This window comes from Emys orbicularis, chromosome 11 (genome assembly GCF_028017835.1).
Source record: "Emys orbicularis isolate rEmyOrb1 chromosome 11, rEmyOrb1.hap1, whole genome shotgun sequence".
Classification (NCBI taxonomy): Eukaryota; Metazoa; Chordata; order Testudines; family Emydidae; genus Emys; species Emys orbicularis.
Genome location: NC_088693.1, coordinates 10,416,514 through 10,430,993, shown reverse-complemented (window position 1 = coordinate 10,430,993; position 14,480 = coordinate 10,416,514). Strand labels below are relative to the sequence as shown.

At 46.7% G+C, this 14,480-nt stretch overlaps 1 protein-coding gene across 1 annotated transcript in view; it reads left to right on the top strand.

Moving 5' to 3' along the window:
* The window catches only part of SEMA5B (semaphorin 5B), a 163,460-nt gene that overhangs the window by 4,329 nt on the left and 144,651 nt on the right, over window positions 1-14,480 (top strand). Inside the window, exon 2 of the mRNA XM_065413429.1 lies at window positions 12,835-12,934. Within this exon, the coding sequence (XP_065269501.1) occupies window positions 12,835-12,934 (100 nt within the window). The remainder of the gene's footprint in view (window positions 1-12,834; window positions 12,935-14,480) is intronic.

Sequence of the window (14,480 nt, the reverse complement as noted above, 5' to 3'; positions counted from 1 at the left end):
TGTCCTACGAGCCTTGCAAATAAACACGATGAGAACTGATAAAAAGGATTCAGTGTGCTGTGCCGAAAGGCCTCTGGGATAAAAAGGGTCTGGGAAAAGTGCCCTTCATTCATAAAATGCTTTAAACAGAGAGAGTCCCTCACAAGCTGCAGAGAAAAGGAAGATTTTACGGTAAGATTTAAAGGAGGGGGGTGATTCAGAGCCTCTCACAGAGGGGAGAAGAAGGGAGTTCTAAAGAGATGGGATAACACAAGTGAAAGAGCGACCCCCAACCGCGAAGAGGCATGGGAGGTGGGATGCAGAGGAGAAGCACATGAGGAAGTGTTGTGGAGCAGAGGAAATTGACTGCGAGTAGGTCAAAAAGGTAGCATAGATGGAATGAGTCCATGTAGAGTTTTGAAAAGCATCTGGGTGTTTCTTAGGTGCCACTAGCTTAATTTCTGATAACAGCTGCATGCAACGTTGCTTTGAGTCTTGAATATATCATTCAGAATAGTCGGATCCAGGACACAAAATTGTGCTGTTAATAAGCAGTGCTGCTTTACAAATCCCAGGCAGCAACCACAGCAAAAGAAAGAGAAGCGGGGAAAAAAACAACTTTTCTGTGGTGGTTCAATACCAACAAGCATCTGCTTTCCAGAGAGCTCATTCTGGATTTTAAGGTTTGCGTAATGTTGCTCCTTAACAGATTCAGTTTATGAGCCAATAGTATTGCAAAACTGATTTAGTTAACCTCTGTACACATCTTCTGTTGTAAATAACAATAACATAATGCACTTCTCTAACACCTTCCATCCAAAGATCTCATCGTGTCTGAATTAAATGTATCCCTGTATGAGAACTGTTTAATTGATACTATCCTTTAGCTATCAGGGGATTGAACCTGGAAGGTGATGAGCACTGTGGCCCTGATCCACCAAAAGACTTAAGCACATGCTTATCTTGAAGCCAATGGGATGACTCGTGTTTGAAGCTAAGCACATGCTTAAGTGTTTTGCTGAAGCAGAGCCAGAGTGCTCATCACTTTACAGGATCAAGCCCTTACTTGGAAATCCTAACACACTTTTTTTTTTTTTTTTTGGTCTGCTCAGAGGGTTGCGATGATAGATACAACTGGCAAACAATCTCCTCAACCATGGTTAAGCCATCTGGTTGGGATAACCTTTCTGAGGTTAGAGAGAGCTTGATTAGCTTTCCCTTTTTGGATTTCCATGTGTATATGCAGCAGACGTGCTGATATGATGGCTACCATTTTGACTGACACACAGGAGACCGAGCTGGGGACTTCCAGAACTCCAAGCATAAGCCGATACCTCGCGCTAATGCTCTCTAGATAGTAACAAGCGCGTATCCTCAGTACCAAGAGGGGCCTATAACTCACATTTACCAGTGGGTCACACTAATGCACCAAACAGAGGTGAGGCTGCGAAATACTGGAAGTGTTTCGAAGGAAGCCGGTTCCCAGGAGATTTGCCATTTGGCATGCAGACCAGATACATGTGGAAATGCTTTGAATACATGGTCAAACTTTTCTGGATGTTTTTTTCAAACAGGAAGTGAAAGTTAATACTGGAGGATGATCATGGACTAAATTTCACAAATGGCCCTTTCTCTCTCGCTCTCTCCATTAATGTGCCCTAGAACCAAATGGTCCCTGTGTTTGAAATCTGGGTCTGAATTTTGCAGCTTGAGCCTCTCTACTTAAAACCTTCTAAGAATTGCCCAGTGCTAATAAAACGGGAATCATCAAGGCCTTGGCAATCTGCAGATTTTAAACCCAATCATAAAGGATTTTTCAGGCTGATGTTCATTCATAGATTTATATATTCAAAGGCTAGAATAGACTATTAGATACTCTAGCCTGACTACCTGTATAAAAGAGGCCATAGACTTTCATCCAGTTATACCTGTGTGGAGCCTAGTAAGTTGTATTTGACTAAAGCTTATGTTTTAACAGGATTTGAGTCTCTACTGACTTTGCAGGATCTGATCAGGGGAGATAGTTGTTCTGAATTTGGTACAACACATCTGTTGGCACAAAATTGCTGGCATAGATGTGAGTGTAGAGATAATGTAAAATCCACCCCCCAGATGTGGGAGAGGCTGGTTGAGTGATGACAAAAGAGTGTGTTTTTTTCCATCAGATGCCAGTGGCTCTGAGAGCCAAGATGCAACTTGCCTTCCTGTCTGAAAAGAGGGATTATACGGATCAGATTGTCATAAGACGCAATGAGTGATGCATGGGCAACTAGTCTTATCTTTCTCAATAAATGTGATTGTGTGACAGCTTCAGTGTTTGTCTCAGTAAACAATGGGTCACAATGTTTAAATGCCCTGGAATGTGCTTAAAAAAACAAGAAGGCTCTAAATTAGCTGACATGGGCCCCAGTTTGTGGTCTGGGCTAGTGCAGCAATGCAAGTTAGTAATAGGGTGTAAAGTCCCCTTACTGCCTTGTACTGGCTACCCCGCTCTCAGATAGCAGAGTGAGGGGCACAGCAAGGGCTTTGCAGGTCCCCCCCCCCCCACTCCCATTGTGCAAGTGGTTGGGAGGGCCCGAAGGGGTGGGGGATGGCGGAGCCTTGGCTCCACCCTATAGTGCATCAGGCAGCATGCACTGTTCTGGTATAGATCTGGTGGAATTTACTTCTTCCTTGGAGCAGCAAGGGATCCAGGAGGGTAGTTGTGAGACTCTGCCTCACAATCTCCTTCCTAGGGTGCTCCAAGGACAGAATGAGAGCAGACTGTATAGTCACGATCTAGCCCATAGGGATTATCTGGCATTTCTTTACCTGGGCTTTGAATCACTGGGGATTCTTCCAAACAGACCACAACACTTTGCTGGCTGCTCAATAGTAATAAAAAAAAGCAAATAAATACTAGTAATTGTATTTGTACAGTGAAGAGGTTTTGGAATAAGTTCCTCTCTGTTCCTATTACAGCAATTTGGCAAGCCAACTCCTGTTTTGAGAAAGTGATCATTATTTAGGAACCTAAGGTTTGAGATGATCCATGTTCTGTTGTACCAACACATAGTCTTGCCGTACGTCACATCCTGCAAGTGCTTTACAAGTCATTAGGCCTTGCAGCACGCTTGTGAGTTAGGGAGGAGTCATTAGCCCCAGTTTGCAGTCAGGGGAACTGAGGCACTGAAAAGTTTAAGTGACTTGCTCAAGGCCACAAAGGGATTCCGTGTCAGAGCCATTATTGGCATTCCAGGATTCCTTGGTCTCTGCTCAGGTCACGAGGTCTCATTTCTCCCTTGTAACTTAGGATGGGAGGACCATGGGAAGTTCAGTTTAGGGAGCTACTGTGGACTGTTGCGAGCGTGAGTGCCACAAAGTGGTCTTGGGTTGGGCAATGACCCCGTGTCTCTGAGACTCCTCTCAGTGATGACGTGGGTCTCCAGCTCCTCTGTTCTGTTACTGCTGGGAAGGAGGAGAGCTGCCTGCTCTGTCTCCTTCCTTCTCTTGGTTGCTGAGGGGAGGGGAAGGGGGTTGTTTTCTCCCTCCTGGTGCTGGGAGAGAACAGGAATTTTATTCCCTTTTTCCATCTAGGCTGCCCCTTCCTGCCTGCTGTTGGACAGCATGGGCTGTGGGGGCACTGATAGCTCCTGTACTTCCTTTGTCACTGCCTTTTAAGGGAAGGGGGGGGGGGAGGCAAGATTCCCTGTGGCGCTCTCACCATTGTGAGTTTGCTCATTGTTCTGCTCATGGTGGAGCTGGCCAGGATTGGAAGAGTGGAGTGAGTGGGCAGGAAATGAGATGGAAAGGAGACCGATTGGGTGAGTGGGTGGGAGAGGAGTGTAACCCTTTTGGGGTTTAGAGAGCATGGCCCCTTTAAATCTTTGTCCTGAGTGGGGGAATGCTGATTGCCTGGATCCGGGACACTCCAGGATGGAGCCAGGAGGAGCACTGTGCCAGGGAGGAATTGCCTGAGAAGGACAGGCCGGAGCTGGACCCAGTATCACTGCTGCCCAGAGCTGCATGGGGCTGTGAATACTGGAGCTTGCACTGGGGATAAGGAGGGAGGCTGTTAGCTAGTTAAGGGGGGAGGTTGTCCCTCTGTGTGTGTGGCTTTGCAGAGAGCGGCAGAAGAGGGCCCCGGAGGGGTTTGTTGGGGAAAGTTCACTGGCACCGAAGATGACCAGGAGCACCCAAGACTCACCATTGGACTGGAACTTTGCCAGGACTCCCAAACTCTGAGTGCAGACGCATTGCTCAGTGTCTGTCCTTTCAGACTGTGCTACCACTGGGCCTGTGGGGCCTTGTGTTGAATGCAACCCTGTTTTACCGCTCTCCCTGTCTTTCCCCCTGATATTTTTCTCCATTCATCCCTCTGTAAATAAATATTTCCCTTTCCTGTATTCACTGTACTATACACGTGTGTTCGTGTGTGTGTTCACGTGTGTGTGTATTCACTCCTGGGGGGGGGAGGGTGTTTGGAACAGGTGCCCCTGGGGTGGAAGAGACTTTCACTGCTGCGTTCCTACGTGCGCCTTCTCTTGGCAAGAACTGCCTGCAGAACAGACCCCATCTTGGCCAGGAGGGCGCTAAAGTTACAGGAGGGTAGATATGAGGTCAGAGAAGCAGGCTGGGGGAATCCAGGAAGATATGAAAATCTGGGAGGCAATTTTGAATTGAATTTGGAGATGAGAGTTGTGGAAAGGACGCCAGCAATCATAACAGAGGAACTGGGATGATGTAGCCCCATTTCCTAGAACAAGAGTGTAGCCTGGTTGGAGCATTCTGAATCCCTGGAACTTTGGTTGGAGAGCAGGGATTCAGGAAGACAGGGGAAGTAGGAACTGCAGTCACTGAGGCAAGGATGTGATTAGTGCACAATGAAGACAGTATAGCAAAGGTGTGTGTGTGTGTGTGAGAAAGAGAGAGAGACAGAGGTGAAAGTAAGCTGGTACGCAAGAGCCAGTGCGCCGTACCGGGGTGGATTGGCTTCCCCTGGCGGCAATTTAAAGGGCCCGGGGCTCCAGCTGCTGCTGGGAGCCCCTGGCACTTTAAATTGCCACCAGGGGAAGCCAGAGCCCTGCTGACGGACACCTGGGGAAGCGGCGGTGGGGCTCGGGTAGCGATTTAAAGGGCCCGGGGCGCCTGCCGCAGCTACTGCCCCGGGCCCTTTAAATTGTCCCCGGAGCCCTGAGATAGCGGCGGCGGGGCTCAGGCAGCGATTTAAAGGGCCAGGGGCTTGGCCGCCACTACTGCCCGGGCCTTTTAACTTGCCGCCGGAGCACTGCCGCCGCTACCCCAGGGCTCCGGGGATGATTTAAAGGGCCCGGGGTGGTAGTGGCAGCCAGAGCCCCGGGCCCTTCAAATCACCGCCCGAGCCCCCGGTTGCCGCTGCTACCCTGGGGCTCCGGCAGTGTGGTTCGGGCGGCGATTTAAAGGGCTCGGGGCTCCCACTGCCACTACCCTCCGGGGCCCTAAATCGCCACCCGAGCGCCCGGTTGCCGCTGCTACCCTGGGGCTCCGGCAGTGTGGTTCGGGCGGCGATTTAAAGGGCTCGGGGCTCCCACTGCCACTACCCTCCAGGGCCCTTTAAATCGCCACCCGAGCCCTGCTGCTGGAGCTCTGGGGTAGCGGCCGCGGGGCTCTGGCGGTGATTTAAAGGGCCAGGAGCTCCCGGCTGCTGCTACCGCAGCAGAGCCCCGGGCCCTTTAAAGCTCTGTCAGAGGCTGGGGCCCCCTCCGATGCTGATTTAAAGTGCCTGGGAATTTAAATGCCACGCCTCTTCCGGTTGAGGCTCCGCCCCCTCCTAAGAACTCCGGAGTACGGTAAGCCCTTTAAGTTACTTTCATCCCTGGAGAGAGAGAACCCAGGGTAACACCAAGATCTCTGGTTTCAGGAATAAAGTTAAAGTCTGAATGTTGGCATATTTGTCTAGGCAGCCCTGCCAACGCATCTATAGATTTTTTTTTTTTTTTGCAGTTCCCCACGTTGTGATTTTTCCAGTTCCCCACGTTGTGGTTTGGTTTTACGCTGTGTACAATAGGGACGAGGAGGAGGCTGCGCAGCTCATTTGCACAGGATTAGAACTCAATTCTCCAAAAACTATTGCACTAACCCCACAGTGTGACCTACAGAGAGAGTCAGAATTTCAAAGGAAGAGGTTATTAAACTGACAGTGAATCACATATTAAGATTACATTGTCTGAGGATTGTAAGACAACTGTAGCTTTTTATTCAGCTGTGAAAATGTCCATGCTGATAGAAGGAAGCTGTAAAGATTTAGCTGATGGAATTATAAAGTGGTGTCTCACTGATTGTGCTAGGATTGTATGTGGATGCTGTTGGGAATCTCTCTGCAATGACCAATGCACACTGACCTCAGGGGACTGGTGGTAGCATCTAAAGCCTTTTCCCTTCTAGGTTGTTGGTGCTGATCCAGTCTCTGCTGGTGCTGATGGGAAATTATCACCATCTGATGCTGTCTGTTCAGTGATTTATATAAAATGAGGATCATGGTCTCAGTTCAGTTTGTAGCAGAAAAGAGTCCAGATCACAAAAGCCACTGCCACCGTTGACACTAGTTCCAAGGGAACATGGCTTGAAGTGGGCTGAGTTACATGAGGTTGCACACCCAGCTAAGCAAATTAGAGGCCTCGAAGGTGGGTCTGTTGCTGGGGAGGAGGCATCGTCACTGTATTCAGACTAAGCTGCCTGAGACCTAAACCTTTGTTACAAGGAAATCTGTTGGTCAGCGGTGGGATCCAATGCAATCCGAGACCATTCTGAACTGACCTTTCCCAACGGAGACGCTAGTGGCTGACTAGACATGAAGAGTGAACTAAAGGTGATCCCTCCCTGTCAGAGTTGAGACATGTTACAAGGGTGCATGTGAGATACTTTCATGGCCACTGCCTTAACTGTACCTGTTCTATGGATAAACAAACGTCATGGCTGTCAAATGGGCGTACCTTCCATGGGGACTAAATTCACATACACACAACTCAGACACCAAGAAAAATACCCATTCCGTGTTTTGTGACATGCAGCCAGTGAAGTCAGTTCAAGTCTTTTTAGGAGGGCGTCTTGAGGCACTTAGGAAACCACTCCATGTGTGGTCAGGTTAGCCCTGTACAAAAGTGGGTTTGAGTGTCGGCAGAGCAGGTATTTATTTATGCCACTGGGTTTGGCAGGCGCCCAGGAGTATAGTATGTTTTGCTCCATTACTGTTGAATCAGCTTTATTTTATGGGAACTTTATATAATATAAATCTGTAGTATGAAGGCTAATTAACAGAGTTTCTGCTTTGGGTTTGTTTCTGGAGTGGGGTCCTGGGGGACTCCTTCCCATTAATTTCCAATCTTGCCTATTTCAGTATGTTTTTGTTATATCTTTCATGCGTTTCAGTGCTACCCTCTCATTTCTAACAGGGAATAAATGGGTCCAGGGTTCAAATTGACAGTGATGGTGGATTACAGTGGCATGCCTCTGTTACAGGCACAGAGGCCCGAGGACAGCAACTGCGGGGTTCGTTGCCCGGCGTGCTTCGCGCCAATAAACATACCGGGGTGGAGAAACAATCAAAGTTTATTTGAGATCTCAAAGTGGTGCAAGGAGACAGGCAAGTCTCAAATCGAGCACACCAGCAAAAACAGTTTCTCTCTTCTTATACTTTACAACTAAGCCCCCCCCTCTTCTCCCCCTCCCCTCTCTACTGAAGGCATGTTTATACCTTTAAGCCGTTAAATCATTCTAGGGCTATAAATCTAGCTTGTTAGTAACATTCCTCTAAACAGTTATTTGGTTCTGTTTACCTTTAGTTTATTACCCCTTCTCCAGCTAAAAACATGCAAACCTCATCATTATTGCTTGGTACCTGGATATGAGCAAGGTCGTAATTGGTAACTGGCTATTTACACATTCCAATTCCTGTCCTTGGCTCTTGAGGCCGATTAGAGTTAAACATGGAAGGACCGAGTTTAAACATGGAAGAACTCTGGCTCATATAGGCCTAATAACCCCAATACCTCTAATAGGAATATTACTTAGCACCTAGAGATGGTTTTGCATTTTTCAGATGCGAGTATTTAACACCTTGATCCTTACATGGTGTGAGCAGGTTGCACGAGACTGTTGCACTCCAGTGCAGGTAGAGGCTCTATGTGGGCACAAGTGAAATTAAACTGAAGGTGGATCCTTTATGCAGAGATGTCTCAAGCCCTCTGCTCTCCTGCTTCCTTACTCATAAGCATGCAAGGTGTGAATGGGATGGAGAAAGGGGGTTTTGGAGGAGACATGGGATTAAGTGTGATCATAACGAGACTTATGAGACAATTTCCACATTTAGAGCTTGATCCAAAGCCCACCAAACTTAATGGAAAAAATCCTGCTGGCTTCAGCGGCCTTTAGATCCAGCCCTTTCGCCACATCCTGTTTACATTAGGTGATTAATGCACAATGAAGTGCTAGCAGGATCAGTGGCTACCCTCCCTAATGGCATTGTGCCTGACCCCAGCCTAAAAAATGCAACAAATTCCTTGACTTTTCTCCCCACCTTTGTGCATGCGTGGAGGACTGATGTTTTGTATGAAGGCCCTAGGTCTTTGCAGCCATGTTTGCGAACCAGCTTGGGCCGCAGATAGGCCAGCAAAAGTTCAGAGGCTCTGGATCACATTGCTGACCCTGGGGTGTATTTGAAACAATTACACTTTGGGGTACTAACGTGGAGAAAGCGACAACGTGGCTCTCTAACCCCTTGGAAATAGAAACATGAAGCACAAAGGAGGCCTTCATGAGCAGATTGGCCCTTAAGTCATTTGTTTCCTAGATTTCCTGCCCCTGCTGCCGACATGCCAAGCCAGAGTGTTGGGTTTTAATTTTTCATAGTGTTTTTAAATCGATAAATTTGCAAAGGTAAACATGCCTCAGCATTGAGGGCTTCCAGCCAAATGAAAAAGTCGGCTCTGAAAAATCAGCTCTTGGAGAAAGGTCAAATGCAAGCACACGCTAGAGTTCATTGGGTCCATATGTGTAAACTTCTGCTAAGGTGGGACAGGCCCAGCCAAACACTTACTCTCACAGAAGTGAGGCTCATTTTAAAATAAAAGCATTGAGCTGCCCTTAGGGATGCCTGTGGTCTGAGTGATAGGATTTAATGTGTTGAATGAAAAAGACCTACATCCTCTCTCACCGCTTGGATTTCCATTCCACTTTATCCATTCATTCTAATAGAAAAGAAGGTTGGGGAGGATAATGTGCCGTTTGGCATTAATTCCCATCACTCGCAGTTAGATAGTCTTAGATGGGAACCACGCTGAGCTTAATAATCTCCAGTGACGTGTCTATAAAAGCTTAATTTTGCTATGAAGATGCATGCCTTTCAGCCTTTAATTTAATAATCAGGAAAGGTTTCTTTATAAGTTGTGCCACCTGCGGTAGTAAATGGAAAGCGGGACAGTGCCTGTTATTTCATAGGCTTGCTTGATGTTTAAACTGTCTGTGGCAAGAACTGAGCCACTGACAGCTTTTTCATTAGGATTGTTATTTTTTTACCTGTGATTTGTCAGAACTTGCTATCAAAAGGAAGAGTTGAGGACTGGGCCTCTCTGAAGTGAGGAGATTTCATTTAGAACAGCAGATGAGGAAATCCTCTTCTTGCCAGTGAATTATAATAGTGGGTTGGTTTGGGGGGAGGGGGAAAGAGTTGGTAGAAGGGAAGAAGAACAAATAGAAATTAGGGCATAAAAGTAGGATTCTTAAAAGGTTCTATGGTTATGTGCTGACCTTCCCTTCCTCCACCTTAGACAGTGTTTGATCTCCCACATTAGACCACATGAATGCCCTGGTTCACCTGCCTGGAAAGGTGTTCTTCTTACAGCTTCTGCCGCTGGGCTCAGAAACGTTTCTGCAGCTAAAGAGCTACAGGAAAAGAAGTCTGAGCTGCATTAGCGAGGACTGTCGCCAGAGGTGAAAGCATCACACCTCCCTGGTGCTAGTACACCATTAAAGGTCTCGGAGGACTGCTCAGTAGGTGGAAGTGCTTGAAGATTAGTCTGGCTGAATTATTCCGTACCTCACACCTTTGTATTGCATAGCAGAGTAGGGTACATGCATTCCATGTGCCAGGTTAGTGTGATTATGAATGCTTGTTCGCTAAGATTAAGGGCCCGATCCTGAGCAGTGCAGGGAACCCCATGACTCCCACTGAAAAGCCCTGAGGCAGGATCTTTAAATCCATTGCCATAAGGGGCCTGACTCAGCACTGAGTCAGAGCACCAGGCCACGGTTCAGTGCACAGTTGATCGCAGTGGGTGGGGATGGCTCAGTCAGGAGCAGTTCAGGCGTGTGTGGGAGACGTGAGAACATCCCGGGGAAGGTGGAAGCTTGGAAGAAAGAGTCTGTCTGGGAAAGGGCAGGCCAGGCTAAGGTGAAGAGCATCCAGGGTGCTTCTCAAGGTTTTGGTGGCTCCAGGTCTCATTTAGCCTTCATCTACCCCTCCTGACTGCTGGAATGAGAAGGGGCTTGGGGTTAACCAGCAGATACCCAGCCATTCATTTGTTATAATACCTTGCACTTCTGTAGCCCATGAAGAGTGCTTTGCAAACAGTGCACACCCCTGTGACTCAGGGAAGCATTATTACTCCCTGTGTCGAGGTGCAAGAACTGAGGCACAGGGACATTAAGACTGAAATTTTCCAACTTGGGTTCCTAAAGTGAGGCACCTAAACCCATACTTAGCATATAAATGAAATGTGCAGATTTTAAAAGCTCTAGTGGGCTGATTTTGAATCTGTTATGTCATGCAGAACATAACAGCATGATCCCAGGGGGGTGGGTAGAAAGGATCACTGCTCCATGGATTGGCATGTACATAGAATACATTAACTTTCACTTTGAAATCTCTTACTGTACTGGATCCTAATTATCCTTCCAAACTTCCAGCTTCATCTGGCCAAAACTTGGGGGGGGGGGGGGGCGGTTAACAAGATATTTCAGTATTTTGGAATTTGCTTTCAAAGTGCAAATTTTAGCAGACTATCTTGCAAACCAAAGCCCCTGGAAAATTTGGTTTGGGAACACTGAAACATGTTCCTGAAAGGGGATAAGTGAAATTGACATTCTTGACTGTGTCACATATGTTGTTCATTGAATCATGGTTGCTATTCCAGCCAGGGCTCTCTGCTGCAGAACTGTGGACCCTGGAACACTGGCAGCTTTCCAATGTAACCTGCTTGTGTTTTGACTAAAGTTTTGTGTCAAATTTGTGATAGATTCAGCAAAACATCTTGCTTCAATGAATTCATCAGAAAATTTCTGACCAGCCCTACTGTCAGCAACATAGGTGCCAACTCCATGGGTGCTCTGGGGCTGGAGCACCCATGGGGAAAAAAATTGTGGGTGCTCAGCCTCCGATCACTGCCTCCCCCTCCCTCCCAGCGCCTGCCGCGATCAGCTGTTCAGCCATGCAGGAGATGCTGGGGGAAAGGGCGGAGTGAGGGCAGGGGTTGGAGCAGGGGTGGGAAGAGGCGGGGCGGGGCCTTGGGGAAGGGATGAAGTGGAGGCGGGGCTTGGGTTGGAGCTGGGAGGTCGAATACCCCCCGGCAAATCACAAAGTCGGTGCCTATGGTCAGCACCTAATGGGAGCACAATTTTTTTTTCTCTGGTCATAGAAGTACTAGAGAGGTAGTGGTATGGTTCTTATTTTTGCCTCTGCTACCCTGGATGTTTGAATTTATTCAAATTAGAAACAAGGCACCCATTTTTAACATTGAGGGTGATTAACCACTGCAACAAACTAACCAAGGAATTGCTGGATATGCCGTATCTTGATATCTTCAGATCAAGACTGAATGCCTTTCTGGAAGATATGCTTTAGCCAAGCTCAAGTTTTTGGGCTCAGTACAGTGAAATTCTATGGCCTGCATTGTATACAGGATGTCAAAGTAAATGATCTAATGGTTCCTTCTGGCCTTCAAAATCTATAAATGCCTTCACATTACATCTAAGAACTGCCGTGGAATTGGGCTCTTTTTTTTTTTTTTTTTTTTTTTAAATACTATTTTTTATTATATCACAAACATTTTCCCCTGGATCTTTCAATAGATGTTAGTGTGTTAACTGATGTGACTCTCACGGGTCTCCTGTTGACTTCAGTGGGAGTTTTGACCATCTGAGGACGGCCAGTTCCGTTGCTTAGAATCTAACTTTTGTGTGTTTTGCAATTTGAGGAAGTGCCTAGCATGGCAAATCCAAGCTAGATAAATAAGATACATGTATCTTATAGGGCCATATTCAAGCCTGGTGAAGAATTCTGTCTGGGCACTATATGGCCCTCATCACCACAGCACCCTACAACACCCCTGTTGATGTAGGGAAGTTCTATCCTCATTTCACTGATGGGGAAACTCCAGAAGAGGGTAGAATAAATGACTTGCCTAAGGTCACACAGGAAGTATGTGATGGAGCTAGGAATTGGTCCCAGGTCTCTTGAGTACCAGTCTAGTGTCCTATCCACTAGACCAGCCTTTCTACCCTGGATGGCGCTTCAGTGAAATTGCACCACTAACACCAGTTCTGAATTTGGCACATAGACTTTAAAATAAACTAATAAACCAAGCCACCATGATGTCTGTTCAGAGATAATGCTGACACTCAATCTTTGGGCATCATGGATGTGAAAATAACTGCTGAGACAACCTCCCATTATTATGCAGCTTTTGCAGATTCTGCTCAGAATAAACAGAAGCACTTTTAAAAGATTATTAATTATCCTTCCCCTGACAGATACTCGGTAGGAAAACCATTAGTGGATGTCCGGGTGAACTCTCGGTTTATGGAGCAGCGTCATTGTTTTCTGCTTTTTCATTTTCTTTGCAGATCTGAAACCCTGGGTGTCGAATTTCACCTATCCAGGTGTACACGACTTTTCTCAGCTCGCACTGGATGCCAACAGGAATCAGCTCGTTGTGGGAGCAAGGTAAAGATAATCTTGTAATTAGACCAGTATTGCTGTTCAAGCTCTTTCCCTGCAGGTTACTGGCTTCAGGGTAGATTGTCTGCCTGTCTGTCTGTCTCTCAAAAAGAGGGCTATAATTATATAGGGGTTTTAGAATCTCAATATAATTGTAAAGAATTGAAATCATGACTTTTTTTAAACCGTCTGAAATGCAATTAAAATGAAACAGGAAGCTGCTGTCTCCCAGAGAATAACAGATGTTAGAAAAGTTCTAGTAGGCCAGTGTAGTCCATCACTCTGCCAATGCAGGATTGAGCCCTATGGTTTATTTATCGGTGGTTTGTCTAGTCAAGTTTTCCAGCTACACCATGTTCATTATTGAAAAGGCTCCCATCTCTCTGCAATGCCATAACTGGAACAATTGTCTTTTCCCCCGTTGTCAGAGTTCAAATTTAACCCTGCTGTGCAGCGTTCCTTGTGGATGTTTTGCTTTTATTAACTAAGAATATATGTACACAACCAGAAAATCTGAAATCTAAGAGTAATAGGTAACAAATCAGTGGCAGCATCTTGCAGATTGGTGTCACGTAATGAGATATGCGTGTCTGTGTTAAAAGTAATTACAGACAAAAGCGTTGCAGCGGCGAAACTGCCAGGGAAGAGGTTATTTCAAATACTGGAGCAAAGACTAGGCAGATTGGAACACTATGTTCTTCTGCCAGAGTTATACAGATGGTGAATGGATTGGGCAGAACAGCCTGAGTTAGCTGCTCAAAAATAAATGGGTTTTATGAAGGAGGCAACCTAAATTTCCTAATTCAATGAATGGGCAAGAGATGCATGTAGTGTTTTAGATGGCTGAGATGAAAAGTGAGAGTGGTAAATTAAAAGCAACTGTTTCAACCTTCAGTGTCCGCATGCGATGGCCCTGCTGCCTTTTGGTCCAGAAGGGGTAACCTGGGGAAAGGTATAAAGGGCTTTGTGGAGGACGTGTACTGCCCTACCAAGTATGTGACAGAGCCGTTTGAGACATGCTAGCTCAGGGTTATCTCATTACCTGTTGGGCAGTGGCAGGAGCAGCTAAGGAGAGTTGATTGTAAAGACCCAACTCAGACTAAAGCCAACACTTGCACTGTACAAGAACTTGCTGACTAGAAGAGAATAAAAGCTTTAAAAGGGGGATAGTTGAGACCCTGTGAGACAATCTGCATGGCTACAAACTGAAGTGAAGCAGCTTGGCCGAAAAAAGGATGGTGCCCAGACAAATGGAGACACGCAGAAAGACTGGGAAACCTATAACTTCCCCGAGAAGGAAGCTGCAGGGAATGTCGCTCTGGGGAGATAGCCTGCTGGAACTGTGGATGGTGAGAAGCATCTATAAGGAGACTGTCCTTTTGCAGCAAGTTGAGGTGCTGCTATGGAAAAGCAGCCAGAAAGCATCATGACAAGAAGTCTCCATTGTTCAGCCTGCCCAGGGGATGGCCAGCTCCAGCAGGAGCTATAAAATGTCTGTCCCTCGTGGAATTCACATGGGCTCTGAAGCGCAGAAGTTGTTTCCATAAACAGA